The following is a 26,926-nucleotide window of genomic DNA, read 5'->3' on the forward strand; positions in this document are numbered from 1 at the left end:
TGTTTCCACTATCTATCTATCTATCCTGCTCAGAAGTTCACACAACAATCCAGCCAACTGTTTATAGAATACCCCTATTGTATAGCTACATCAAGTCGAATCGATTGTGTTTCCACTATCTACCTTCTCAGACGTTCACACTAAACGCACAGCTGATTGGCTTGACCAAAACAACATTGAATAACAACGGAGCGTGTGATTAACCATATAGCGTTAAAACATGTTGTTCAGGCGCGTATTGCTGGGCCTGACCACTAGAAGCCTTCGCCATTCGTCCACGCAGCAGTCCAAAGCTGCTCAGCCGGTGAATGACCAAGCCGGCAACCTCTTGCCCGACTACACGGAAGAAGAACGCTTGAAGATCCTGCAGGCCATCAATGAAAATGGCACGAATGAGATGATCAGGTAAGATGGTAGGCACTACCAACTTACTGGCACTCCACATCACTCAATTCATTCTTCTATATAGCTACGACATCACCAAGGCGAGGGCCACCAAGCTGCACAACTGGAAGGCAAGGCATGGTCCACTGCAGGAGCTCAGCGACATCCTGTATGTAGAGGGATTCGGCCTGAAGGCGGCCACCAAGTTCTTCAAGAGCCTCCTGGCGCCGGTGGGAAGTGGAAGCACTGGAGAAGGTGCCGAAAATAAGCCGAAGGCGGCGCGAGTGGCGCCTTTTATAACACCATCTCTAGATGAGGCACAGCGGCAACGTATATCCTCCACCGTGGGCGTTCGCATCGGGGTGACCAGCGTGAGCTGGGCGAGATTAGAGATCGGTAGCAACGATGCACCCTGCCTGCTCACTCATTGGCATCACCACGAACTCAACGACAAGAAGCTGCATTTGTCGGAGCTCTCGCGCCGCTGCCTTTATGTCACCCATCAAATTCCGCAGGCCGACTGCTACGTCCTGGAGAGTCCACAGATGGCGCAGGCCAGCAGTAATCCGGGCAGCATTGATCAGCAGAACGTGAACATCCAGAAGGCCCAGGTGGCCGCTATCATGAGCTACTCCTTGATGGCCCGGTCGGATGCCGAGGAAAACAAGGCCAACAACCTCTTCTATATGCGTCGCTTCCTCTCGGCCCGTCTCTTTAATCACCTGGTAGGCACGGAGCGCGTTTCGTCGGAGGACACCATAATGGCCATGATGCGCACCCATTACAATGTGGAACACCAGCTTCCCAGGACAGAGTCGCCGCAGAGCTTGCGCCAACAAGTGCACTTTCCCGCCGACCTGCGACTCATTTTCTCGCAGCAGGAGCGCTACCAACGCGAACTTCTGGGCCAGGCCTTTTTACTTGGCTTGGCCTTCACTCGACTCGTTCTGCTGCAAGATCCTCAGAGTATTGCTTTGGTGACCCGGAACTCCAAGGGCTCCGTTCCGAGCGAAGCCAGTTCCTTGGTATCTTAGGGATTGGCATTACATTAAGGTTGAATAAAATTAAAAACACTCAAAAGAGTGTATTGAAGTTTTAGTTCGCCTAACTCAATCGGCCAGTTTTTGGATTTGGATCGCAGATTATTCCCTTTAATTTACAAACCGCAAAAATGTTAAATTTCGTATTAGTTTGACATTATTTTGTCTAACCTTTCTATGGCAGCTACATATATAATATAGACGTCAGTTTGTTTTAATTTAATCTGAAATTCAGAAATGTATACAAAATAATTATCCTAAGAAAAGAAGGTAAAATGTCCAAAAGCATCGAAGCTATAATTTTTTTATATTATTTACCTATTACTACTATGGGAGCTGAAGCACTTTTCGTCACAAAATTTGATATCAGTACTTATGTACGTTCCAGGTGCGTTCTTTTTTTTTTAGCTATTCCTGATAATAAAATTATAATAAATTAAATGTGTTGAGTTTACTATTTTGTTTAGAATCACATCGAGTGACGCTTAACATTTATGCCCAGATCTAAGCGCAGTGAGCTTTCTTAAAACTTGACCAAACAATTTTTAAAATATTTTTTTCCGCTTAACCTTATTAAATAACAAATGTAAATTCTGATATCTAATTACGAATCTTAGGCCACGATTTTAATTGGATATAAGTTCTTCAAAAAACATGATTTTATAGAAGACAATTTATTTAATTTCATGATTCCTAATGATCGGGATGGACAAAATTAAAGATATTGTTAGGTGCTGAGAAAAATTCCAAGAAATCGACTGCATACTTCATATGTTATCAAATTAGAACAAGTGATTCTTGCCTATTAATGACAAGAATCAACCCTATTAGGAAAACCGCTTAACATTTTAATCACTAAACATCTAAGTCTATGGCCGTAAATAGATCCAAGATTTAATTAATTAAAAATCATGTAAGCCCACATAAACTATTGTCAAAAAATGTTTACTAGATAAGAAAAATCACAAAATCAAGTACTGTTTATTGTCAATATGTTTATATTTAGGAAACCTTGTTTTTAAAACAAATCTTAATCCAATATTGACTACTTGTTGCCCTTTTTTTTAGCGCCGGTCACTGAGAAGTCTTCGTCGGTGAAATTTTGCAGGGGACGCGAATGCGAGGGCAGATTCCAAGCGCCGGCACTCCTCTCGCGCTGATTCGGGGCATTATCCGCGAGGGGGCGGCGACCACTGTTATTACGCCCGCCGAGGCTGGGAAACTCACCCACCTCATTAAGGTCTGCGGTAAACGCAGTGTGGTCAGTAGGCGCATACGAACTGGATGAGACGGAGTTCCTGCTGCTCGAAGGAGAGGTGTCCCGCTGCTCCTTCTTGACGCGCGACGGCAGAGAGTAGAAAGAGTCAAAGGACGATTCCTGCATAAGTGACGAGGCGTCCGATTCGACGAAGCGATGGTTTGGCTTTGTCATGGGTGGTATGTGTTTCCCGGGTATAACAGTGATGGCCAGATCACCACACATGAAATCACTAAAGGTATAAGCCCACCTCTTGACCTGACTTAGCGTGCAATACTTCGTTCGGTCATTTTCTTCGTGGAACTGAAAAAAAGTAATCAGTGGGATTAGCATTAGAGCCCTGCATGAATGGATTAAATGAATTATTTTGAATTTTTTGTTTTAGATGAATTAATTAATTAGAATTTTCAGTGTAATAGAATTTGAATTTCGATTTTAATAGAACTGAATGGCCTGAATTGCAAAATAATTCAAACGACAATTTCTTTAGAAGAAGAAAGGGCCATCATTTTGTAATGATGATTAAATTTGCATGAATTTTAGTTGACATTGATTTGTTAAAAACTTTCCACTTCTTGTTCTCAAAAGGCACAAACAAAATATGGCAAATTCATAAAAATTATTCATTCATTCAATTCGAAATGAAATAGAAAAACATTAAATTTTTTCACATAGAATTGAATTAAACAAATCAGAAACTTCATGGCATACTATGATAAAACAAAAATATAATAATTCACGCATTTGAATAAAAATATATAAAAACGGATTACTACCTGACAAGCGATTTCGGGGGTAAACTCAAAAAAGTCCCGATCGAAAAAGGCGTCTGTCACGAACTTGTTGATATTCTCATCAGGAATATTGGCGATGTGCCGAACCTCTTTCTTTAGAATAAACAGCAGATATCTTATGTCGAACACTTGGATTTTGGAGTCATCCTCGCCGGCCATGTAAAGGAAGCACGACTTGACCATGGTAATGTGTTCCTTGGGTGTAAACACGATGAGAGGCTTGTCGTCTCCCTGGCACTTGGTCAGGTATTCCAAGATGTTGCTGTACAGCTTGGTCATATTGCTTTCGCCCAGCGCATTGGGATGCAGCGGGAGGTTGTGCGTGGTTGAACTGTGGTGTTGGGCCTCGGCACCCTGCCCGAAGATGACCAGACCGGGATCGATCGCGGTGCTGTAGATCAAGCCGATTCCCTCCTTCAGCGAGTATTCGCAGGCCGCGAACTCGGCGGGCTGATAGACGTTGGTGGTCGGGGCCTTGGCGAAGTAATTGAAGGCGGCAAAGATGAACTTGGCGTTCTCCAGATCTGCAGGAAAAGAGGTTACTCAGGTGGAAGTTCAAGGTGGAAGAGGTAAATAGTATTTACTAAATACACTCAAAAAAGAAAACGCCTAGAATCGCATTTGGTTTTAGAAAATCGCCTATGAATTTGCCTTACTGGCGATTTTTTCTCTATTTTTTTTTTAGTAATTTCTTAAATTAAATAAATTTTATTTAGTTTGAAGAAAATTTTCTTTACCGTTAAAAATTTTTTTTATTTAAAGCCTAGTACTAGAAAATTTCTATACAAAAATGACAGGCGGAAAATTTCGCGATCAAAACTTTGTATGGAGATATTCATTTCGTAGGCTTTTCGATTGAAGTGAGTACTAGGCCTTAAAGAAAAAAATCGCCAGTGAAGCACATTTTTAAATTTCAGGGCGATTAATTTTTTGAGTGTATTTTTTTATTTTAAAGAAAAAAATCGCTAGTGAAGCAAATTTCTCAATTTCAGGACGATTAATTTTTTGAGTGTATATATTACCATGTTCCTTGCTGGCATCCATCACCATGCGTTCGGTGGTGCGCTTCATCTGCATCACACTCTCCTCGGCCTCCCGTTGGGCCTGGTCCACCTGCCCGATTGCCACACCATGACAATTGAGGCGTTCCCTCTTGCAGCGTTCCGCCACATCGGCGTCCTTGGCGCCCGAGTTGTAAGGGCCGCGCTGCTGGGGGGTCATTTTCTGGAAGGAAAATCATTGATTCCAGGGGGATCTAAGGATCGGGTGGAATAATCTAGATCCTACCTCCCAAATGCCGCCGCAATGACTGACAGCCTGGGATATCGACATGCGACGACCCTCTGCGTTGCGATCCTTCCACTCCGTCACGAACATCATGAAACCACTATGTTTCTTAGGTGCCATTTTGGGTTCTAGGGGCGTGATATTTTTAGGGGTAAGTGCGGCACAAAACGGAGCACGTGTGCGCGAGCGAGCGAGACGGCGACAGGTGGCGAGGACCAATGAAATAGGTTACTTCTGAACCTGCAGAAATGGTTGCCTCAAAATGTTCGTAAGTAAACTGTTATTTTATGCGCGCACAAATCGGTTTTTTTTTTCGAAATATTCAATCGATGGAGAAATAACACACGAGCTCTAAACACAAACGGAGAAACAATTGTATCTGAGCTGTGAGATCTTCGATTTTGCTGACGCTTAAAAAGTGCCGCTACGCTTGCTGTGATTCCTGTGCGAAAGAGACGACAATAAAGCGAGTACATTGACCTCCAGCGTTACGCAACACTAATGGGGTACTCGAAAAGTATCGATTCTGTTAAATATACAAAAAAAACACCTTAATGGTATTAACAGATAAGAAGAGAAGGAATAAGAACAACAATTTAATTTAAAACCATTATACCCGCTTAACTTTTCACATTTTAAAACGATTTAGATTGCCCTTTTCAAATATAATTTATGTGTAAGAAATCTTTTATTTTTGTAATTATTTTATTTAACTTTTCGTCACCAAATTTAATATAAGATATTAGGGGGATTCCCTAAACTGTTGAATTGCTGAATTGTTGAATTTTGGTCAGCTGTTAATCAGCTGTTCCATACAAAGTCAACTTTCAGAAATTTCAGCAATTCAACAGCCTCGGGGCTGCTGAAAATTTTGTTGAATTGCTGAAAAGCCAGAGTTGTCACCTTTTTTAAAAGTCGTGGCAACTCTGTAACATTTTAGTATCACCAGTACGCCTTATTTATTTTAAAATAAACTTTGAAAGCATATTTGTGGTTCTTTTTACCTTGGTAACACTTTTAGACAGTAACTAGCAATATTAAATCAAATTTTACATGCTTTAAGTTCCGTGAAATTTTTCAACAAATAACAGCTTATTGAAAATTCAACAGGAACCATTTTGGGTCGTTCCCTTAATTGCTGAAATTTTTTGTTGAATTTTCAACAATTCAGCAATTTAACAGTTTAGGGAATCCCCCTATTAAATTTTTTAGGAAGAGCATTTCTGTTCTCGTAGTTAAATATAAAATATATATAAAATAAAATGTATTAACAAAAAATGCATATAAATCGTTTATAAAATCGCAAGCAAACATTTTTTTTAACAAAAATCGCGGCGATTTTTCTTTAAAAAAATTTTGCTTGCGGCGCTTTCCTTGCCTGTAGCTCACTAGGGGGATTCCCTAAACTGTTGAATTGCTGAATTGTTGAATTTTGGTCAGCTGTTAATCAGCTGTTCCATACAAAGTCAACTTTCAGAAATTTCAGCAATTCAACAGCCTCAGGGCTGTTGAAAATTTTGTTGAATTGCTGAAAAGCCAGAGTTGTCACCTTTTTTTAAAAGTCGTGGCAACTCTGTAACATTTTAGTATCACCAGTACGCATTATTTATTTTAAAATCAACTTAGAAAGCATATTTGTGGTTCGTTTTACCTTTATAACACTTTTAGACAGTAACTAGCAATAATAAATCAAATTTTACACGCTTTAAGTTCCGTGAAAATTTTCAACAAATAACAGCTGTTTGAAAATTCAACAGGAACCATTTTGGGTCGTTCCCTTAATTGCTGAAATTTTTTGTTGAATTTTCAACAATTCAGCAATTCAACAGTTTAGGGAATCCCCCTACTACTTTCTTTAAAAGCTTATCCAGCTTCCATTCAGGTCATCCGTTCCATTTTTTTAGAGGAACATGAACACGATACATCGTATAAAAAATCAAAATAGGTCCATCGCTAGATTAGAAGGTATAATGCTGTTATCGGCTAATCGCAAACTATCTGACGCCATTTTTATGGCGGGATACTGCAGTATTTTTAAGTGTTCACCACCTAATTAAAATACTTATTTTAAATTTTTTTCGAAAACCTTTATGTTTACGAAGAAAATGGTTAATACACAAAAGATCCGTTTTATAAATATCTTTTCTTTTTGTCTGAAACATTTTTAATTTTCCTTATATTTTCCGAAAACAGCAAAATCCCGAAAATTTTAAGATTTTTACCGTTATTTTTCAAGATCCCGTTATTTGCGCCAACTATGACTATTTTTCCCATAATCAGGACCCAAAAACAAGTCAATATGGAAAGTTTGAACAAAATTGGGCGTAGGAGCTAAACGGAAGCTTATCCAAAAATTGTTTACCAGATAAGAAAATTCATAAAATCAAGTATTGTTTCTAGTCAATATGTTTATATTTAGCTTTGTTTTTAAAACAAATTTCAAGATCTTAAAACATTGTTGACTTCTTGTTGGTTTTTTTTTTGCTCCGGTTACGGCGAAATCATCGTCAGTGAACTTTTCAAGTGGACGCGAGTTCGCGGGCAGATTCCAAGCGCCGGCACTCCTTTCACGCCGATTCGGTGCATTGTCTGCGAGGGGGCGGCATAGGCGCCGAGTGTCTGTTGCTCGAAGGAGAGGTGTCTGTTGCTCGAAGGAGAGGTGTCTCGTTGCTCCGCGCGACGGCAGAGATTAGAAAAAGTCGAGTGAAGACGTCATGGGTGGTATGTGCTTCCCGGGTATAAGAGTGATGGCCAGATCACCACACATTAAATCACTAAAAGTATAAGCCCACCTCTTGACCTGACTTAGCGTGCAATACTTCGTTCTGTCATTTGCTTCGTGGAACTGAAAAAAGTAATCAGTGGGATTAGCATTAGAGCCCTGCATGAATGGATTAAATGAATTACTTTGAATTTTTTGTTTTAGATGAATGAATTAATTAGAATTTTCAGTGTAATAGAATTTGAATTTCGATTTTAATAGAACTGAATGGCCTGAGTTCCAAAATAATTCAAACGACAATTTCTTTAGAATAAGAAAGGGCCATAATTTTGTGACTAAATCTGCATGAATTTTATTTACTATGCTGTTAACATTGATTTGTTAAAAATTTTCCACTTCTTGTTCTTTAGGGGTTATATACAGTTGTACCGCACAAAAAAAATGAAATTTTTCCGATTTTTTTTCGACATTAAAAAAAATACTTATTAAAACTGTTTCGCAGGCGTTGCTTAGTACATGTTTCTGGGTACTTATCAAAATTTTTTCATAAAAAATATTAAATAATAAAAATGTTATGGCCAAATTCCAAGATCGTCTTTTTTCGATGATGACTTGCGGTGGACATCATATCCCAAGAACGGTTCATCTCAAATCCCCAATTCAAAAAAATTTCTTTATTATATTGTATTGCCTAGTCCCTGAACAAAGGATTTGCAAAAATTTTGATTTAAAAAAAATGGCGAATTTAACAAAAAATTTACTTTTTCAAGGTATAACATTTTGGATTTAAAATCCTTCGTTCAAGGACTAGCTATTGTTATAATAAATAAGTGGTTTTTTAGTAATCGTGTCCACCGCAAAGGTAATTTCGAAAAAACAAGATTCTGAGATAATCGTGTTTAAAGTTTCAAGTTTGTAACGGCCAATGTGCAGGTAGTGCGCTATAAATAGCTACAACTTCGGTTCTAATGCTCCGATCGTTCTGAATTTTTGTAAGAGTATCCTCAACCGTATATAGTTAAAGAATATGCAATAAAAAACAATTGATTTTTTCATCTATCACAACTGTATATAACCCCTTAAAAGGCACAAAAAAAATCTGGCAATTCAAAAAATGCTTAAAAATTATTCATTTTTTCATTCAATTCGAAATTAGAAAAACATTCAATTTACTTCACATAGAATTGAATTAAACAAACTATGATAAAACAAAAATTGAAAATTTCGCGCAGGGCTCTAATTAGCATTTGAATAAAAATATATAAAAACGCATTATTACCTGACAAGCGATTTCGGGGGTAAACTCAAAGAAATCCCGGTCGAAAAAGGCGTCTGTTACGAACTTGTTGATGTTCTCATCAGGAATATCGGCGATGTGCAGAACCTCTTTCTTTAGAATAAACAGCAGATATCTTATGTCGAACACTTGGATTTTGGAGTCATCCTCGCCGGCCATGTAAAGGAAGCACGACTTGACCATGGTAATGTGTTCCTTGGGTGTAAACACGATGAGAGGCTTGTCTCCCTGGCACTCGGTCAGGTATTCCAAGATGTTTCCATACAGCTTAGTCATATTGCTTTCGCCCAGCGCATTGGGATGCAGCGGGAGGTTGTGCGTGGTTGAACTGTGGTGTTGGGCCTCGGCACCCTGCCCGAAGATGACCAGACCGGGATTGATCGCGGTGCTGTAGATCAAGCCGATTCCCTCCTTCAGCGAGTATTGGCAGGCCGCAAACTCAGCGGGCTGATAGACGTTGGTGGTCGGGGCCTTGGCGAAGTAATTGAAGGCGGCAAAGATGAACTTGGCGTTCTCCAGATCTGCAGGAAAAGAGGTTACTCAGGTGGAAGCTGAAGAAGGAGTAGGTAAATACACTAAAAAAAAAAAAACGCCTATAATCGCATTTGGTTTTAGAAAATCGCCTTTGAATTTGCTTTAATGGCGATTTGTATTCCCTTGCAGAGGGTATTATGATTTTAGTCAGAAGTTTGCAACGCAGTGAAGGAGACGTTTCCGACCCCTTAAAGTATATACACATATTCTTGATTAGCATCACTAGACGAGTCGATCTAGCCATGTCCGTCTGTCCGTCCGTCCGCCTGTCTGTCCGTTTCTACGCTAACTAGTCTTTCAGTTTTGAACTATCGGGATGAAACTTTCCCAAAAGTCTTCTTTCAATTGCAGGTAGTATATATGTCGGAACCGACCGGATCGGACAACTATATCTTATAGGAAAAAACACGTTAAAAAGAAATTCTATCTTCGGTGTTTTTTTAAATATTACCTTTAACTCTTGAGAATATTATTTTTTATATTATTCTGAATTTCAAATTAAATATTTAAAAAATTGGATCACCATATCATATAGCTGCCATAGGAAATGTTGAAAAACTAAATGGAACAAGAAAGGAAGCTAGCTTCGGCAAGCCGAAGCTTATGTACCCTTGCAGATCATTCTATTAATTTACAAATCGCAAAAATGTTAAATTTCTTATTATTTCACATTAATTTTTCGTTCGTTTCTATCACAGCTATATGATATTGTAGTTCGATCTTTTAAAAATTAAAATCGAAATTCGGAAATATTTCAAAATAGTCATATCCCAGAGTAGAAGGAACTGTAATAAAAACCAACAAAGATATAATTTTTTTCCCATTAATTTCCATTTAATTTTTCGACCGTTCCTATGGCAGCTATATGATATAGTGATCCGATTTAAAAAACAAAAAAACCGAAATTCAGAAATATATAAAAAAAAATGTTCCCAAGAGTAGAAGGTAAAATTTTAAAAAACACCGGAGCTAGAATTTTTTACGTTTTTTTTTTGGTCCTTCCTATGGGAGCTATAAGATATAGTTGTCCGATCCGTTTGGTTCCGACATATATACTACCTGCAATAGAAATACGACTTTTACGAAAGTTTCATCCCGATAGCTTTAAAACTGAGAGACTAGTTTGCGTAGAAACGGACGGACAGACGGACATGGCTAGATCGACTCGTCTAGTGATGCTGATCAAGAATATATATACTTTATGGGGTCGGAAACGTCTCCTTCACTGCGTTGCAAACTTCTGACTGAAATCATAATACCCTCTGTAAGGGTATAAAAAATGTATATCTTTGTTGATTTTTATTACATTCTGTTCTACTCTGGGATACGACTATTTTTAAATATTTCCGAATTTCGATATTAATTTTAAAAGATCGAACTACTATATCATAAAGCTGCCATAGAAACGATCGAAAAATTAATGTAAAATAACAGGAAATTTAATTTAATAGGAATGATCTGCAAGGGTATATAAGCTTCGGCTTGCCGAAGCTAGCTTCCTTTTTTGAGTGTATATGTATCTATATTACCATGTTCATTGCTGGCATCCATCACCATGCTTTCGGTGGTGCGCTTCATCTGCATCACACTCTCATCGGCCTCCCTCTGAGCCTGGTCCACCTTGCCGATTGCCACACCGTGACAATTGAGGCGTTCCCTCTTGCCGCGTTCCGCCACATCGGGGTCCTTGGCGCCCGAGTTGTAGGGGCCCCGCTGTTGGGGGGTCATTTTCTGGAAGGAAAATCGATGATTCCAAGGAGATCTAAGGATCTGGTTGGAATAATCTAGAACAGCGGTCGGCACACACATACGTTGACATTTTGTTTTATATTTGTGTGAGTAATTTGCACTGGGCAGCTCATCGATGTGTGTGTGCAGACCGTTGTTCTACGTTACACATGTGCGAGCAGCGCGCCGGCAGAACAAAACCCTATGCTCACTTAATAGGGCGCTGCCGACCGCTGATCTAGAACCTACCTCCCAAATGCCGCTGCAATGATCGACAGCCTGGGATATCGACATGCGACGACCCTCTGCGTTGCGATCCTTCCACTCCGTCACGAACATCATAAAACCACTATGTTTCTTAGGTGCCATTTTGGGTTCAAGGGGCGTGATATTTTTAGGGGTAAGTGCGGCACAAAACGGAGCACGTGTGCGCGAGCGAGCAAGACGGCGACAGGCGGCGAGGACCAATGAAATAGGTAACTTCTGACCCTGCAGAAATGGTTGCCTCAAAATATTCGTAAGCAAACTGTTATTTTATGCGCGCACAAATCGGTTTTTTTTCGAAATATTCAATCGATGGAGAAATAACACACGAGCTCTAAACACAACGGAGAAACAATTGTATCTGAGCTGTGAGATCTTCGATTTTGCTGACGCTTAAAAAGTGCCGCTACGCTTGCTGTGATTCCTGTGCGAAAGAGACGACAATAAAGCGAGTACATTGACCTCCAGCGTTACGCAACACTAATGGGGTACTCGAAAAGTATCGATTCTGTTAAATACACAAAAAAATAAACTTTAATGGTATTAACAGATTTTTTTTTAAATGTAATATCTGTCTTTATTTAATTTAATAAATAAGTTAAGGAGCTGGGAAGGAATAAGAACAATTTAATTAAAAATCATTATACCCGCTTAGCTTTTCACATTTTAAACTTTAAAATTTAAAGCGATTTAGATTGCCCTCTACACATATAATTCAGGTGTAGAAATTTTCATCACAAAATTTAATATAATGAATTCTATACGTTAAGAGAGAGATCTTCACATGGTGTACTAATTTGGAAGTGCTTTTATCTGATATCAGATATCTTACCATTCAAGAGTTCTAAAATCATATTTTGTCAGAATATTTATAACGATCCATTAAATAAATAGTATTTATTAAATATTTTTTTCATTCTTCTTTACGGCGCAGATTTTGATCAGCTTTTCATGTAAAGTAAATGTTTAAAATTTTAAAGTTTTTAAAAAGTTTGTACATTTTAACTTGTTTTGCTGGACTTCCATAATTCTAAATCCCAAATACAAAGAAGCGTTCTAAATCATTTTATTATTATATTCAATCAACAATTATAATTATAATTTTTAGATGAACATTTAATAAATTATTTAATTCTTTTTTGGTATTTAAAATATTTCACAATTCCATTACGATACAGAGGTGGCAAAAGATAGTTATCGATTTTAAATAAAATGCACCCAAGACGTTACTAACACTGGCCGAGCCCTTCGCAAAAAAACCCGCCATTTTCGCTTTATTATGGGAAGAGGAAAGCTCGTCCATGGAGAACAGGAGGTGCATCGTTCCCCCTGTGGGCGATCTGGTGGGTCAGCTTGACTTTCGCTGCGAGTGGTGCAGCAAGGTCTACAAGAGTCTGGCCAGCTACCAGAAACACATCCAGTACACCCACAACATTCCAGTGGGGGAGCACAGGTGGTTCAACTGCTTCCACTGTCCCTGCACAGAGTGCCGGTACCACCAACACGGAACCGGAGTGCAGGTGTTCCGACATATCGGACAACTCCGCCGCCACTACCAGCAGAAGCACATGTCCAGACCCTTCAGTTGCGCTGCCTGCCAGAGGCGCTTTCCCTTGGAGTCTTCGCTGGCGTCCCACAGATGCTGCCAAGCCAAGGATGGCGAGTCCTCGTCATCCATCGTGAAGAGCCATGTGTGCACCGTCTGCAAGAAAGGATACCAACGCCCAAGCACACTGCGACGCCACATCCGCAGCGAGCACGGATCACTTAAGGAACAGGTGCACCAAAAGGAGAATGCTCCCACCAAACAACACCGATGCCTTCACTGCGATCATGTTTTTATCAGCAAGGATACACTGGAGCTCCACGTGAAATCCAGACACCACCAAAAAATAGAGGACGAATGCTTCCTGCTCGAGATGGAGCAGCTGGTGCGTGGCATCGAAGATGGGACTGTGCGGGATGCATCGTTGCTTAAGGAACTGGCCTCCATTCTTCCCGAGCTCCGCCGGTTGCAGGAATCCGATACGAAGACAACATGATTTCTTTGAACTGTAACGACCAAATATACAAAATTTCTTGTAACTTTTCTCGTTGATTAACACTAACGCGTAAGCGTTTGGGATGGTCTAGCTATGGTACCCATGTTTATGCGTACCAAGGTACATTTTTGAGTACTATTTTTAGAGATAATTGTAAATTGGATTTTTAGAAGTATTTAGGGGGGAGTCAGCCACTAATTTCTCAGGTAAAACCAATTATGTTTTTTTGGTTTGATTGTTTCAGAAATTACGTAATATATGGACAGCATCTTTAATATCTTTTTAATTTAGTTATGCTGGCTCCCATTAATAAATTTTTAATTAAAATTTTATAAAAAACGTTGACGGAAACTAACTTTGCCAACCCTTGGTAGTTCTATATAGTAAAAAGTAAATTCCCGGTATTCGGTAAAAATACAGAATATGATAAACTGATCACCTACCTCCAAGAATTTTAATAAATACAAATGATTTCACACATAACCCCAAAAAAATGGTTCAACCTACAATTTTCTAATATGTGGACCCAACCGTAAAATTTTGTTTTACTCAATTTGCGTAATCTACTTTGAAAGGGACAAAATTAAAACGACAGAGGGGCTTAAACTTGAATTATGGTTGCGAAAACTAAAATGTCCATCTAATTTTTTAGCAAATACTACATATTATGATTAGATAACGATATTTTTTGGTTTAACCCCATTTTCTAACAATTGCCTAAAGTAAAAGCAGTGGCGTTTACCCAACTTTTTGATCCCCCTCCTCTTATTTACTCATGTAGGTAAACAAAATTACCCAACACTGCTTTATCAATGAAATTGCGGGATCGTTTGTAGAATGTCATTCAATGGAAAATAATACGGTATTTATTGAGAAATGCCACTAGCTTATAGTATTTGTTGTTGATTTTGGTGCTAGGAACAAGGATTCAACACTCATGGTTTGGGCTAACTCTTTCTGAAATCAGACATCTCGAACCTATCAACGATGGCCACTAACCAGGATCCTGAGGAGCAGGCACCACCGGAGTCTCGGCAAATCGACCGCTGCGTCTTTAATATGGGCAGTTGCGAAAACAAAAGAGAGCCAAAGGACAGTGATTTCAGCATGAGCAGCGCCCGTCTGGCATTCTTGCGTCCCCAATCCCTGGATAATTCTCATCAGAACCCTTCTCCAGCTTCCGATAAAGTGGAGACACCGCTAAAGGATCAGGATCAGGATCCCCACCCTTGGATGAAGTGTTGCGGTCGCAACTTCACCCGTTCGATATTCTCGCTCCAGCCGAGCCCAAATCCCCGGCCAGGATTCACCCGTCGCCGCAGAGGATCTGTCCATGGACACAGTCAAAATACCCCCTAGTTACTAAGAATAAAAAAATATGACAATCGTATCGTGCGAAATACAAATGAAGGCCCTTTTCTTGGTCATAAGATAAAATGTTTACTTGAGTTGGCTTAGTAGTAACCACTGGGGTGGTACTGCTGCCCCGGTGGGTAACCCGTGGGCCACTCGGCGTAGGCATTGAAGGCGGGTGGTGGGGCGTACATGTCCTGAATCCTGTGACGCAGATCGTTGGGACGCAGGTAACAGAGGGTGCGCGTGGTGGCCAAACGGCGGCGCAGGTCGAAGGGACCGAGTTCCGGCGGAGGACGACCGTAGGGTCCTGCTGGCGGATAACCGGGAAAATGATGCGCACTGTACTCCATGTACTGCGTCTGCGTGTAGACAACGTGCGGTGCGGGTGGAGTGGCCAGCAGGTATTGACGCAACTCCTCCGGGCGGCTAACTCGATTGTCGTGCAGCGTGACCATCGGGGAGATGGGTCGCGGTGAGATGGAGGAGGATTCTTGAGGCAGCTTGGCCTCTGCCAGATCTGCCAGAGGCTTCTTGGGTTGCTTTTGCTTAGGCGGTGAGCTACTTCTTGGACTCTCTCTCTTTGGTGGCCTGTTTTTACTCCTCGAACGCGACCTCACTCGCTGCGTGATCTTGGCTGATTTGGATCTGCTTCGAGGACTTCTTCCCGGCGGCGATGTGCTCCTCGTGGGCTCCCGCGGCCTAACTTTGTTGCCCAGTCGGTGTCGCACCAGGCTTTTGGCGGGCCTGGAAGTACTCCTCGAACGATGTCGAGGACGACGTTCAGGAGAATGCCTCCTGAGTTCCCTCCGCACAAATCTGGGCGATCTAGGTCGCGGGCGAAAGGGACTGTGCCTCCTGGGGGAGGCATCCCTGGATCTCCGGTTTCGTTTGGAACGAGAACGACTCCTGGACCTGGATCTCAGTCGCCGGCGCGGTGAATGTGGTCTACGGCGGCGCTCTTGCCGCTCCCTGGAGTGGCTCCTCCTGCGACTTCGTGTGTGCTCCCTGGATTTACTCCTGCGCCTTCTGTGGCCGACCGGACTTGACCTTCTCCTGGCTTCGGCGGAGCTCCTGGAGCGGCTCCTGCCTCTCCTGCCCCTGAACTTGGGACTGGGACTGCGACTAACGCATTTTTTTGGCGGTGAATGCTTCCTTTCTTTGGATTTGCTGCGGGTTTCCTTCTGATCTGCCTGGATTTGGGTTGTTTCCAAAGAGAACCTGCTCCTGCAGCGCTCGGGATTCTCTTCTGGACTGCTCCTGAGCTCCATTAGGGTTAAATTAGGTGAATTAATACTTCCGACGGGTGCGCTCTCCTCACTAGAAGAGATTTCGCCCGACTCCTGCAGGGATTCATCAAAGCTGGCAGGTCGTTCTCTTCTGGTGAACAAGGAGAAGTCGTCGGTTAGTGAGATGGAGGGCGGAGGTGGCGTTTCGGGATTCTCATCCACCTCCGACTCGGCCAGCTCCTCGTTCTGTAAATCAGCCTGATTCCTAGCCTGATTTTCGGCCTGCTCCTCGTCCAAAATATCACCAAGCTCGTCGAGAACATCCCACAAATCTTCGCAGAAGGGCTCGCTCTTGATATGAATCTCATCCAGAATCTCTTCCTGATCACTCGCTTCTGCGCTCTGGAGGTCACCGTCCGAAGGCGACTGAATCTGGGCAGGATCCGCTGGATCGTCCATGTGATTGCTCTTCTCGGGCGACGGAGGCTGCGGAATCATATTTCAATCGAGATACTAGACAAACGCTACAGGCTGATGCCCACTGAAATACGCACCTTGCTCGAAGACTTGCCTGTTTTCTGGAGCCGCGGATCAGAGTTCCGACCGGAGGAGTTTGACGCTTTGCTACTTCTTGTTTTCATTTCGAAAGCGGTTTGAATTAATTTTATTGTCCAGCATTGGCGTTAGGGAATTCGATGGCTTCAGATACTCGATAGCGATTTCTTCAAGTTACATAATTATCGAATGTATTGGCGGTATTCTTGGGATGTTAAAGGAATGTCAAATTATGCTGCATTCCGTAGCATCCACTACATTCCAGTGCATCCACTTCATTCCATTACATAATATTTTTGCATTTATTCTCACCGAGATCCATAAAGAAAAGGTAGCGCACAATTTTGTAAGAAACCTGATGTACAGTGATGTCTCTAATAGCCTCTTCCCATAGAGTCCATCCGTTTGAAACGGTCGGGATTTTTGACGAATGCGAAACTCGTGTTCCCACAGAACTCCATCCACCATCCAATAAAAGCTGACTGAAGAGCAGTTGCTCAGCTCAACATTAACGAAGGGGGATTTCAACTTGGGAAAACTGTCGTAAAATTGCGTACTCCTAATCCTTTTGTAGAATAATACAATAAATAGATTAAGATAATAGTTAAAAAACATATCTGAATGATTCCACATCCCTTTCTTACTGCGCCTCGCCTAGCCAATATTAATATGGCAAATTTGTAAACAACCCCAAAATTCTGCTGTTTTGGTAATATATAGTACACTTTTAATTAATATTAGTTATTATTTACGAAGTGCAGAGCATATTCTGAGCCTTTGCTGCAAACATTCAGGGTATTCCCTAAACTGTTGAATTTTGGTCAGCTGTTAACCAGCTGTCCCATACAAAGTCAACTTTCAGAAATTTCAGCAATTCAACAGCCTCGGGGCTGTTGAAAATTTTGTTGAATTGCTGAAAAGTTAGAGTTGTCACCTTTTTTATTAAAAGTCATGGCAACTCTGTAACATTTCAGTATCAACAGTACGCATTATTTATTTCAAAATTTACTTTTATTTTTGGTTCTTTTTACCTTGGTAACAATTTTTGACATTAACTAGCAATAATAAATCAAATTTTACATGTTTTAAGTTCCGTAAAACTTTTAAACAAATAACAGCTGTTTGAAAATTCAACAGGAACTATTTTGGGTCGTTTCCTTATTTGCTGAAATTTTCTGTTGAATTTTCAACAATTCAGCAATTCAACAGTTCAGGGAATACCCAGATAGTTTGGTTATACAGGCGATCTCTGCTTTTATTTTGTAAAATTGAATGTTTTCTGTATTGATTGTAGATCTTTTTATTCTTCCACTTTTTTTACAAAGGTCGATTTTTTTCGTATGTGTCAAGCATTTGGTAAAATCGCTGATATTACAACAGTGGCGGCCAGTCTGAACAGTTCGAAACTGCTCTAAATTGATTTCTTGCCTCTGTTTTTTTCAGAAATTTTGCTGTGTGAAATATAATTGATAAATATTATTTTTTAAGAAATCTATAATATAAAGGAATTTAGTAGGTCACAAAGAAATCGAACGCCCCTATTATAAATAAAATGATTTAAAATTGATTTGGCGCCACTGGCAAAACGTGGCAGCTCCGAGCGCCACTCCCTTTCCAACACTGCTGCGCTTAACAGCACACTGTGGGCTAACAGCACAGGTGGACCGTTCAGTCGAAGAAATATAAAACAAATAAATCGAATATCGAAAATATCGATGCAAAAGTGTTTTTATACACGTCCACGTACGTTCTGAAAAGTCGAAGAATTGGCAAAGATATTTGTTTGCTATCTAGGGCTTCCCTCGGCCAACCCAAATCGAATTCGCAGCGAGAGCCAGGAGAGCGTCGCGCAGAGTAGCGTCGAGCAACGTCGACAGTTTTTCGTGTCCGTGTCACAAGTCAGAAATTCCACACCGAGCATTTAGCCATGGCCAATTCAGCTGCAGGACCCTCCAAACAGGACATCGAGTCGGTCTTCAGTCGCCTGCGGGCCCAGCCAGCCAACAAAGTGAGTGTGCCCTACTTTCTCGAGTTCGTCCTTGAGAGCCGCTTACCTTTCTTCCCCCTTAGTCCTGCTTTGATTGCGCGGCCAAGGCGCCCACTTGGTCCTCCGTCACCTACGGCATCTTCATTTGCATCGACTGCTCCGCCGTGCACCGCAACCTGGGCGTGCATTTGACCTTCGTGCGCAGCACCAACCTGGACACCAACTGGACCTGGCTGCAGCTTCGCCAGATGCAGCTGGGCGGGAATGCCAACGCTGCCCAGTTCTTCCGTGCCCACAACTGCAGCACCACCGATGCCCAGGTCAAGTACAACTCCAGGGCTGCCCAGCTCTACCGGGACAAGCTGAGTGCCCAGGCCCAGCAGGCCATGAAGGTGCATGGAACGAAGGTGAGTCCAGGATCGTTTTGTTACTGCCTGTAGTTCTTTTCGTTACACTAAAACCTCCTAACTTTGCTTTGCTCTGCCTGCTTTCCAACCCTGACTCCCTTCCTCTTCCACGAAATACACAAAAAACACCGAAAACCAGCTGCATCTGGAGCAGACGGACAAGAGCGAGGGCAACGAGGCCGCCAAGGAGGAGGACTTCTTCGCCCAGTGCGACCACGAGGCGGACTTTAATGTGCAGAACAACAATGTGAGCAAGGTATGGCGACCCACAAAACAGGACACGCACGCGCTTTTCGAGTTCTTGCATTTTCGAGTTAATAACCCCTTAAATTTACTAACTACCGACTGAATTCCAGCCGGATGTGAAGCCAGCAACCGCTGCTCCCGTTATCAGCCTGGAGACGCAACTGGGTGGCGCTCCCAGCGTGGACCTGCTCAATTTGGCGATGCCGGCAGCTGTGCCCTCCTCCATTGGAGCGCGAAAGGTGCAGCCGAAGAAGAGTGGGGTAAGTGTGACCACCAAGAGTATAAAGCACACAGCCTAATTGATTTACCTCTCTTCCAGCTGGGTGCCCGCAAGGTGGGCGGCCTGGGAGCCACGAAGGTGAAGACCAATTTCGCAGACATCGAGGCCCGTGCCAATGCGGCCAACGAGATGAAGACCTCAGTGGCTGCGGCTCCGCTGGACAAGCCGCAGACGGCCGAGGAGGAACTGGAGACGGTGGCCAGCATGCGGCTGGCCTACCAAGAGCTCTCCATACAGAAGACCCGCGAGGAGGCCAAGCTCAAGACCATGGACCCCGCCAAGGCCAAGCAGATGGAGCGACTGGGCATGGGCTTCAGTCTGCGTGGCTCCGACATGGCCCACTCGGCGCTCGGCGATATGGAGACCATCCAGCAGACGGCAGCCCCCAAGGCAAAACTCTCTTCTTTGGAAAGCGATAACTTCTTCACCGACTACTCCCTGTACGGCAACAGCAGCAGTGGAGGAGGAGGAGGTAGCTCTACCGAAAAGCGGGAGAGCTCGACTGGCGGTACCAGCAAGCTGGATAAATTTGAACTGGATGCGCTGGGCTACGAGACCATTGAGCCCATTGGCGGCTCGCACAGCAACATAACGTCCATGTTTGCCGGTAGCAATGACTATGACAAGCCCAAGACGACGGCGCCTGTGAAGAAGAGCAGTGGATTCTCTTCCTCCTCGAGTCAAAGCAAAGGAGGCGCAAGCAACGATCCCGTGATCGCCCAGCAAAAGTTCGGCAACTCCAAGGGCTTCGGCTCCGACCAGTACTTTGCCAGCGAACAGTCTTCGGCTGACGTCAGCGCGAGTTTGAACCGCTTCCAGGGATCGCGAGCCATATCATCGTCGGACTACTTTGGCGACGGCACTCCCGGCGGCAGTGCAGGCAACAGAGGTGAGTAAAATTGAGCAGTGCTCGGAAAATAAAACACACTGTAAAAAACTTGTGTTATTAACATGTTAAATGTCAAGTGTTAAGTTCAAAAAAAGTTATTGACTTGTGTGTAAAAAATTGTATCCTACATATGTTAGAAACATAAGTAACACACACATTTAATTCGTGTTATTTACACGATGTGTTACTAACACGACATGTTTTTAACACAATGAGTTTTTGACATTAAAAAATGTACGGTTTTCCAGAGTATAAAACTAACATATAAGATATCATGCCCATATTGGGTTTTCATTTTCCTTTCGACTGACATTAGTCAGTAAGGCCTAGTACTCACTTCAATCAAAAAGCCTACGAAATGAAAATCTCCATACAACATTTTGATCACGAAATTTTTCGCCTGTCATTATACCCGTTACTCGTAGAGTAAAAGGGTATATTAGATTCGTGCAAAAGTATGTAACAGGTAGAAGGAAGCGTTTCCGACCCTATAAACTATATATATTCTTGATCAGGATCACTAGCCGAGTCGATCTAGCCATGTCCGTCTGTCCGTCTGTCTGTCTGTATGAACGCTGAGATCTCGAAAACTATAAAAGCTAGAAGATTGACATTTTGCATGCAGATTCTAGGAGTTCCTACGCAGCGCAAGTTTCAAAAGGGTGCCACGCCCCCTCTAACGCCCACAATCGCTTATATACGATTTTAAAAATTTCAATATTTCGGAAAAGTAAAAATGCAGTTTTATTGTGTTTATAAATACCTATCGAAATGTAGAAGACATTTTTTAAATCGGACCATTCGTTAAAAAATTACGGCGGATCAAAGTTTTTATCTTCATCTCCTCCCTTTAGCTGAGTAACGGGTATCTGATAGTCAGGGCACCCGACTATAGCGTTCTCTCTTGTTTTTGTATAGAAATTTTCATTTCGTCGCCTTTTTGATTGAAGTGAGTACTAGGCTTAAAATGTAATTTTCATTTGTGTTAAAAACAGGGACCGTAAATAATCATTATTTGAGATTTTTATTTTAAAAGGCCTACTGAGATTTGTACAAGTTTTAGTCAACAATTTAACTGGTTTTTATGCACTTTATAGACATGAACAAATAACAGTTAACTTGCTTTCCAGATTTGTTGACATGCATATACTTTAAAAAACGTTATTTTTGACTTTTAAAACAAAAAATCACAGTAGTCTTTTTAAAATAAAAATCTCAAATAATGATTTATTACGGTCCCTGGTTAAAAACACAGTGTGTAAAAAACACGTCGTGACAAAAACACATTGAGTAAAAAACACAGGTGAGCTGTGTGTGCTAACAATTATTTTTCACATTTTAACACATTTGTATTTGACACACATGTGAACAATTTTGATCACACTGTAAAATATAATTTTTCATGTTTTTACCATGTGTGCCAATTTCAGAACCCTGATTTAGAGTGAATAAATTGTATTGTATTGTATAAATTGCAGGATCGTCGGTCAACTTTAATGCACCCGACCTGGATGTGGAGAGCGTGAAGGAGAGCGTTCGTCAGGGCGTACACAAAGTGGCCGGACGGCTGAGCAATCTGGCCAATGATGTGATGACCTCCTGGCAGGACAAGTACGGTTACTGATATCAGCGAAACACCCAGAGTAGTAACCCGCGAAGGAGCAGCAGCGGTGGTGGCGGAGGAGAGTCTAATTTTAACGTCTTTATATATTAGTCACACACCAATCGTTTCGCTATTATGCTGAAAGTTAAATATAGGGATTCCAAGCAGATAGCCACTTAGTCTAGTATCGCAGGAGCAACCTTTGCGCTTGCCTCGTATCGTTCTTGTATAAAAATAACAGAAACAGAAGAATCCGAAACGAAATCCATGCAGTGTAGCCAGCTGTACCATACGCGTAGTGTCTTTTAAATATATACATAAATATACCGTTCATATTAAGGGTGTAAAAGTGCGGATTCGCGCAATGTTATTTTGATTAGACTGTTTTTCTTTGTTAACATCTTTTATGCACCACAAATGCGACAATATTTCGCCGATCGAAAATTTGTATTCCAATAGGCTCATTTTTAAATTGTTTCTCGTTCATCATGAAATTAAGTAAGACAGTGTAACATGAATAAACTAGAACTGCACAGCATTCCTGAATAAGGGAGTTTTGAAAACACGAGTTAAAATTATTTAAAAATCGACAAATTTCTTTAAATGTAACATGAATTAATAACGATTGCATTTAACTGAAAGGAAAAAATTATTAATAGACTTGCGATTATGTGAAATCATTTTAAACATTTGATTTCTAGCGATCTATTCACTTTTGCTTGTAAAACTTTAATTAGATGAATGTTAAATAATCAATTGATTTTTTTGATGGATTGCTATATATCTGATGTTCTAAAATGGATTTACGTATAATCTCAGGTCTATTTATTAATAAATAAATTTATTCAGTAAACATCCGAGCTTTAATTGGGCTGTTTAACTTTTAATCCTTTTTATCTGGGTTTGTACTATGTATGCTCAATGAGCTCATAGTATAGGGGAGAGTTCTGAAAGTTGGGACAGTAGATTCTTCTTGTAAAATAATTGTAAGCCAGGTTCAAATCAAACTTAGCTGTGTGGCCATTTTTTAAAGTAGGGGAAGGGAAACTTTTTGAAATCAAAAAAACAGGTTCTCTCCACTTTGATCTAAGTTCTTTAAAAACACTATATACAAATTTACCTCGATGGGCTGCTATAATATTTTATTCGCTTTGAATCGCCATTTTGAAATGTTTTTACCAAAACGGATTCTTGGTTTGTTAGACCGTCACCATTAACAATCCACCATCCGTTGAACGGCTGGTCCATAAAGTTTTGCCGCTGCGAAAATGTTTTAGTTAGTCCGTCATCCAAATTTGACGTATTACATTCAATACGAAATTCTAAAATGTTAAAAACAAGAAAGGAAGCTACCTTCGGCCAGCCAAAGCTTATATACCCTCGCAGATAAAAGAATGCTCACTCGGTGCAGTTCCAGGGATTCCAGATTCAGCATTTCTATTTATTAAATTTTGTTTTTAAGTAGTCAAGAATCAAAACGCCTACTTCCTACAAACTTACAATGAATTTTCTTATATTTGTTTGAATATTCCTATGGGAGCCTTAAGATATAGTGGTCCGACCCGGCTCGCTCCGACATATGTACTACCTGCAATAGAAAGAAGACTTTTGCGAAAGTTTCATCGCGATAGCTTTAAAATTGAGAGACTAGTTCGCATAGAAACGTACAGAATATTCGAACAAATATGAGAAAATTCATTGTAACTTTGTAGGAAGTCGGCGTTTTGATTTTTGACAACATAAAAACAAAACAAGAGGGAACGTTATAGTCGGATGCCCCGACTATCAGATACCCGTTACTCAGGTAAAGGGAGTGCGAGGGAGATGGAGATAGAGATAGAAAACGTTGATCACGCATAACTTTTTAACGAATGGTCCGATTTGAAAAATTTCTTCTACATTTCGATAGGTATTGATAAACACAATAAAACTGCATTTTTACTTTTCCAAAATATTAAAATTTTTAAAATCGTATATAAGCGATTGTGGGCGTTAGAGGGGGCGTGGCACCATTTTGAAACAAACTTGCGCTGCGTAGGAACTCCTAAAATCTGCATGCAAAATGCCAATCTTCTAGCTTTTATAGTTTCTGAGATCTCAGCGTTCATACAGACAGACAGACGGACAGACGGACAGACAGACGGACAGACGGACAGACGGACATGGCTAGATCGACTCGGCTAGTGATCCTGATCAAGAATATATATACTTTATGGGGTCGGAAACGCTTCCTTCTCCCTGTTACATACTTTTGCACGAATACAATATACCCTTTTACTCTACGAGTAACGGGTATAATTAAAATAAATAGGCACGCTGAATCTGGAATCCATGGAACTGCACCTAGGGAGCATTAAACTATAGGTATTTACTTTATCTGCAAGGGTTTATAATTGTTGCTTACTTTCTTGTTTCTTTATTATTTCCCATTAGTTTTCTGATCGTTCCTATGGCATTTACATGATAAAGTCGTCAGATTTTTAAAAAATGTAATTTGTTATTCAAATATTTAAGAAATGGTATTCCCAAAAAACCGAAGCTATAATTTCTTTCTCCACTCTATTTCCGATCCTTCTTTAGGGAGCTATCAATTATATTATTATAATGGTTCTACTTTACTTATGTATTTTAATTTAACCTCTTAAACAAAGTCGGACCAGTCCAGTCCGTAGTGGTTCAGTTCCAAAGGTACTCTCAGCCTTAACTAAAACAGCAGATATAAAAACAGAAAAACTTTATTTTAATGCGCTCAAGGATGGACAATTTTGCTAATAATTACAGGAGAATCTTTTTAGACTGATTTGATTGGGGTGCCCGTCGCAGATGCGGGGCGCTAGCAAGATGTGGTTGATCGACGGACCGAGGATTAGTGGCGGAACTTGCTGGGATTGGGACGGGCGCGACGGACGGCGGACTCGGGGGAGCCGTAGGCGATCGCGTGGCTGGTGGCGGAACCACCCTCGCCGGTGCTGAAGGAGTTGGCGATGGCGATGGCGCCACCGTTGGTGCCTCCGAAGTCGATGGGGAAGAAGGTGCCGGCGGGCAGGGGAGCGGCTGGCTTCTTGGAGGGCTTGCCACCGGCGGGAGCGGCGGCCTTGACGGGCTTCTTGGCAGCGGGACGACGAGCGGTGATGGGTTTCACGGGCACGGCGAGCACCTCCTCGTCCTCCTCGACATCGTCGGCCACGGCGTTCTCTGCCTCCTCCTCATCCTCGATGGCGGCGGCCTGGGGCTCCTCATCCTCCTCCTGGTCCAGCTCGACGATCACCTTCTTCTTGGCGGGCAGATAGCGGTTGGCGGGCACAACGGCGGCCACCGGAGCAATGGGAGCGGGAACGGGCAGCTCGGCCTCGGCAGGAGCAGCTTCCTCTTCAGCGGCGGCGGCGGCGACGGAGGCTTCCTCGGCGGCAAAGTTGAAGTCACGTGGCACCTTGGCGGCATCATCAGCGGTCTCGGGTTCAGGCTCAGCCTCCGACTCCACCTGGGGCACCACATCGGCATCGATGGCCACCTGGACGACTGGGGCCTGGTCAGGGAAGGCCTCGGCCACGGAGCTGGCACCATGGGCACCGGCAGCAGCCAGGACATCCTCAGCCTGGACTCCCTCGGCGCTGACCTCGGACTCTGCGTGATTGCAATCTTTTTGTTAGGAAGGGTTTGGTGGTTAGTGGCTGGTCTAGGTTAGTGGGGCAGTTGACTTACCCTTCAGGTAGGTACCAGTGGCAACGGTCTCGCCGGCCACCAAAGCGCTGGCCGCCTGGGTGGAGCGGGCATGAGTGCGTCCTGGCTGGACGTACTGCATGTACATGAAACGCTGCTGGGGAGCGGATCCGTACCACTCGGCGGCGGCGGGCTGCTGGAGGTAGACCATTCCTGGAACGAGGTATTGCCGGTCTTCAGTAGGTCAGTAGATGGAGAAATGTGGATGGGAGTTGCATGATTAACGGGGTGATTATGGGTGTGGAATGGGTAATCCTCTGGGCGGCGGACTCACTTTTCCTGGCGGGCAGGGCATTGCCGCTGGCCACGAAACCAGCGATCAACAGCAGAGCCAAGGCAGCACTGAACTTCATGATGGACTGAATTGCGTTTTGTAGAATTGAGTAGAACGACTACTGTTTAAAAATCCTTTGATAAATTTGCGGGGCGCACTGATCACGGCTGGAGCTAAACTTGTCACTGAAGTTTCCACCAAAGAAGTGATGTCTGGTCAGGGCAGCGCGTTAGATTTATATACGCGGAGCCACTGGCAAAAAGGCAAAAAGGCCAGCATAATGAGAGGCGATCGCAAAAAATCGGATATACCCATAGACGGCTGCCTTAGTGTTTAGTATGCAGCTGGGATCTTCGCGGGAACGTGCGAACCATCCGCCTGACAACTCTGACTGAGTCCGTACTATCGACGATCTGGGGACCTCTTCGGGGGTAGCACTGGGCCAAGGGATCGCACCTGGATCGGCTCAAAAATTATCCACATGTGGGCCATAAAATCGCAATTGGCAATTTAGTTTTAAGGTCATTCAGAAGACGCACGAAAGGCGGACGGAATCGAGGTTTATGGGTGCGTGTGCGCCTTATCGACGAGATAGAAGAGCGCCGCCTAAAGAATTAAAATAGACATGCGGTGCATAACCAATCCGAAGGAGAAGGATTCCGGCAGTGATTCACCTTCTCGCTGACGTCAGCAAAAACTCTGAGGGGCGCCATCCAGAAGGTGCCTCTTAAATGTCAATTACTGCCCTCCGCAACTTCTGCACTTCGTGGGAAAGTGGGCCTCCGAGGCCTCCTGAGGCATCAATCATACGCACTGCAGCACAGACTGTCGAAAATTCTTTTTGATTAATTGTAATACCTTCTCGTTGAAGAGCGAAAGGGTATATAAAGAAAATGGAAATCTCCAAAATATACATACACCCAGAAAAATGATGGACAACATTTTAGGTCATGCATAGCCTAAAACTTTTTAAATGGACTAAAAGTTCCTTTTTAGGTCATGTACTGCCTAAAAATTTTAATTTTTGGTGTAG

General features: G+C 42.3%; 8 protein-coding genes across 13 annotated transcripts; 4 read left to right on the top strand and 4 right to left on the bottom strand.

Annotated features, from left to right (window-relative positions):
* Positions 1–139: 139 nt before the first annotated feature.
* LOC108057949 (transcription elongation factor, mitochondrial) lies at positions 140–1,756 on the top strand. Its single transcript, XM_017142416.3, has 2 exons — positions 140–405; positions 470–1,756. The coding sequence occupies exons 1-2, from the start codon at positions 221–223 to the stop codon at positions 1,416–1,418; spliced, it is 1,134 nt and encodes a 377-aa protein (XP_016997905.2). The 5' UTR covers positions 140–220; the 3' UTR covers positions 1,419–1,756.
* A 612-nt stretch (positions 1,757–2,368) lies between these two features.
* On the bottom strand, positions 2,369–5,206 carry mael (germ-plasm component protein maelstrom). Its single transcript, XM_017142448.3, has 4 exons — positions 4,764–5,206; positions 4,499–4,700; positions 3,459–4,000; positions 2,369–2,985 (listed from the first exon to the last, which is right to left on the bottom strand). The coding sequence occupies exons 1-4, from the start codon at positions 4,881–4,883 to the stop codon at positions 2,470–2,472; spliced, it is 1,380 nt and encodes a 459-aa protein (XP_016997937.2). The 5' UTR covers positions 4,884–5,206; the 3' UTR covers positions 2,369–2,469.
* Positions 5,207–7,151: 1,945 nt separating this feature from the next.
* Positions 7,152–11,717, bottom strand: LOC108057970 (protein maelstrom-like). The gene is made up of 4 exons (XM_070215244.1): positions 11,294–11,717; positions 10,846–11,047; positions 8,765–9,303; positions 7,152–7,608 (listed from the first exon to the last, which is right to left on the bottom strand). Exons 1-4 carry the CDS (start codon positions 11,411–11,413, stop codon positions 7,453–7,455), a joined length of 1,017 nt encoding a protein of 338 aa, XP_070071345.1. The 5' UTR covers positions 11,414–11,717; the 3' UTR covers positions 7,152–7,452.
* Positions 11,718–12,412: 695 nt separating this feature from the next.
* On the top strand, positions 12,413–13,383 carry LOC108057955 (gastrula zinc finger protein XlCGF17.1). The gene has a single exon (XM_017142424.3). The coding sequence runs from the start codon at positions 12,610–12,612 to the stop codon at positions 13,348–13,350; it is 741 nt and encodes a 246-aa protein (XP_016997913.1). The 5' UTR covers positions 12,413–12,609; the 3' UTR covers positions 13,351–13,383.
* A 640-nt stretch (positions 13,384–14,023) lies between these two features.
* Positions 14,024–14,709, top strand: LOC138913101 (uncharacterized). Of its 2 annotated transcripts, none has more exons than XM_070215477.1 (2): positions 14,024–14,212; positions 14,269–14,709. In XM_070215477.1, the coding sequence occupies exon 2, from the start codon at positions 14,338–14,340 to the stop codon at positions 14,707–14,709; it is 372 nt and encodes a 123-aa protein (XP_070071578.1). In that variant the 5' UTR covers positions 14,024–14,212; positions 14,269–14,337. The 2 variants fall into 2 exon arrangements, with proteins under 2 accessions (XP_070071578.1, XP_070071579.1); XM_070215478.1 differs by having other exon boundaries at positions 14,276–14,709.
* A 31-nt stretch (positions 14,710–14,740) lies between these two features.
* Positions 14,741–16,658, bottom strand: LOC108057973 (pre-mRNA-splicing factor 38B). The gene is made up of 2 exons (XM_017142453.3): positions 16,487–16,658; positions 14,741–16,418 (listed from the first exon to the last, which is right to left on the bottom strand). Exons 1-2 carry the CDS (start codon positions 16,571–16,573, stop codon positions 14,805–14,807), a joined length of 1,701 nt encoding a protein of 566 aa, XP_016997942.3. The 5' UTR covers positions 16,574–16,658; the 3' UTR covers positions 14,741–14,804.
* A 1,524-nt stretch (positions 16,659–18,182) lies between these two features.
* Positions 18,183–22,437, top strand: ArfGAP3 (ADP-ribosylation factor GTPase activating protein 3). 2 transcript variants are annotated; one of them, XM_017142447.3, is made up of 6 exons: positions 18,188–18,495; positions 18,558–18,881; positions 19,021–19,137; positions 19,238–19,387; positions 19,447–20,296; positions 21,775–22,437. In XM_017142447.3, the coding sequence occupies exons 1-6, from the start codon at positions 18,415–18,417 to the stop codon at positions 21,918–21,920; spliced, it is 1,668 nt and encodes a 555-aa protein (XP_016997936.1). In that variant the 5' UTR covers positions 18,188–18,414; the 3' UTR covers positions 21,921–22,437. The 2 variants fall into 2 exon arrangements, with proteins under 2 accessions (XP_070070860.1, XP_016997936.1); XM_070214759.1 differs by lacking the exon at positions 19,021–19,137 and having other exon boundaries at positions 18,183–18,495.
* A 2,181-nt stretch (positions 22,438–24,618) lies between these two features.
* On the bottom strand, positions 24,619–26,083 carry LOC108057952 (translation initiation factor IF-2). 4 transcript variants are annotated; one of them, XM_017142422.3, is made up of 3 exons: positions 25,894–26,083; positions 25,602–25,772; positions 24,619–25,523 (listed from the first exon to the last, which is right to left on the bottom strand). In XM_017142422.3, exons 1-3 carry the CDS (start codon positions 25,970–25,972, stop codon positions 24,766–24,768), a joined length of 1,008 nt encoding a protein of 335 aa, XP_016997911.2. In that variant the 5' UTR covers positions 25,973–26,083; the 3' UTR covers positions 24,619–24,765. The 4 variants fall into 4 exon arrangements, with proteins under 4 accessions (XP_016997911.2, XP_016997910.2, XP_016997909.2 ...); XM_017142421.3 differs by having other exon boundaries at positions 24,619–25,538; XM_017142420.3 differs by having other exon boundaries at positions 25,602–25,793.
* Positions 26,084–26,926: the final 843 nt, after the last annotated feature.

Source organism: Drosophila takahashii, chromosome 3L (genome assembly GCF_030179915.1).
Source record: "Drosophila takahashii strain IR98-3 E-12201 chromosome 3L, DtakHiC1v2, whole genome shotgun sequence".
NCBI lineage: Eukaryota > Metazoa > Arthropoda > Insecta > Diptera > Drosophilidae > Drosophila > Drosophila takahashii.

Excerpts from the sequence above, each read along its gene's own strand:
- LOC108057952 (XM_017142419.3), bottom strand. The coding sequence starts at position 25,972 with ATGAAGTTCAGTGCTGCCTTGGCTCTGCTGTTGATCGCTGGTTTCGTG. Across the intron at positions 25,794-25,893 it reads TGCCCTGCCCGCCAGGAAAA|ACCGGCAATACCTCGTTCCA; the intron begins GTGAGTCCGCCG and ends GACCTACTGAAG. Across the intron at positions 25,539-25,601 it reads CACTGGTACCTACCTGAAGG|ATTGCAATCACGCAGAGTCC; the intron begins GTAAGTCAACTG and ends CCTAACAAAAAG.
- ArfGAP3 (XM_017142447.3), top strand. The coding sequence starts at position 18,415 with ATGGCCAATTCAGCTGCAGGACCCTCCAAACAGGACATCGAGTCGGTC. Across the intron at positions 19,138-19,237 it reads AGAACAACAATGTGAGCAAG|CCGGATGTGAAGCCAGCAAC; the intron begins GTATGGCGACCC and ends ACTGAATTCCAG. Across the intron at positions 20,297-21,774 it reads CGGCAGTGCAGGCAACAGAG|GATCGTCGGTCAACTTTAAT; the intron begins GTGAGTAAAATT and ends TATAAATTGCAG.
- LOC108057949 (XM_017142416.3), top strand. The coding sequence starts at position 221 with ATGTTGTTCAGGCGCGTATTGCTGGGCCTGACCACTAGAAGCCTTCGC. Across the intron at positions 406-469 it reads GGCACGAATGAGATGATCAG|CTACGACATCACCAAGGCGA; the intron begins GTAAGATGGTAG and ends TCTTCTATATAG.
- mael (XM_017142448.3), bottom strand. The coding sequence starts at position 4,883 with ATGGCACCTAAGAAACATAGTGGTTTCATGATGTTCGTGACGGAGTGG. Across the intron at positions 4,701-4,763 it reads ATTGCGGCGGCATTTGGGAG|AAAATGACCCCCCAGCAGCG; the intron begins GTAGGATCTAGA and ends TTTTCCTTCCAG. Across the intron at positions 2,986-3,458 it reads CCCCCGAAATCGCTTGTCAG|TTCCACGAAGAAAATGACCG; the intron begins GTAGTAATCCGT and ends ACTTTTTTTCAG.
- LOC108057973 (XM_017142453.3), bottom strand. The coding sequence starts at position 16,573 with ATGAAAACAAGAAGTAGCAAAGCGTCAAACTCCTCCGGTCGGAACTCT. Across the intron at positions 16,419-16,486 it reads CAGGCAAGTCTTCGAGCAAG|CCTCCGTCGCCCGAGAAGAG; the intron begins GTGCGTATTTCA and ends ATGATTCCGCAG.
- LOC108057970 (XM_070215244.1), bottom strand. The coding sequence starts at position 11,413 with ATGGCACCTAAGAAACATAGTGGTTTTATGATGTTCGTGACGGAGTGG. Across the intron at positions 11,048-11,293 it reads ATTGCAGCGGCATTTGGGAG|AAAATGACCCCCCAACAGCG; the intron begins GTAGGTTCTAGA and ends TTTTCCTTCCAG. Across the intron at positions 9,304-10,845 it reads GGATGCCAGCAATGAACATG|ATCTGGAGAACGCCAAGTTC; the intron begins GTAATATAGATA and ends CTTTTCCTGCAG.
- LOC108057955 (XM_017142424.3), top strand. The coding sequence starts at position 12,610 with ATGGAGAACAGGAGGTGCATCGTTCCCCCTGTGGGCGATCTGGTGGGT.
- LOC138913101 (XM_070215477.1), top strand. The coding sequence starts at position 14,338 with ATGGCCACTAACCAGGATCCTGAGGAGCAGGCACCACCGGAGTCTCGG.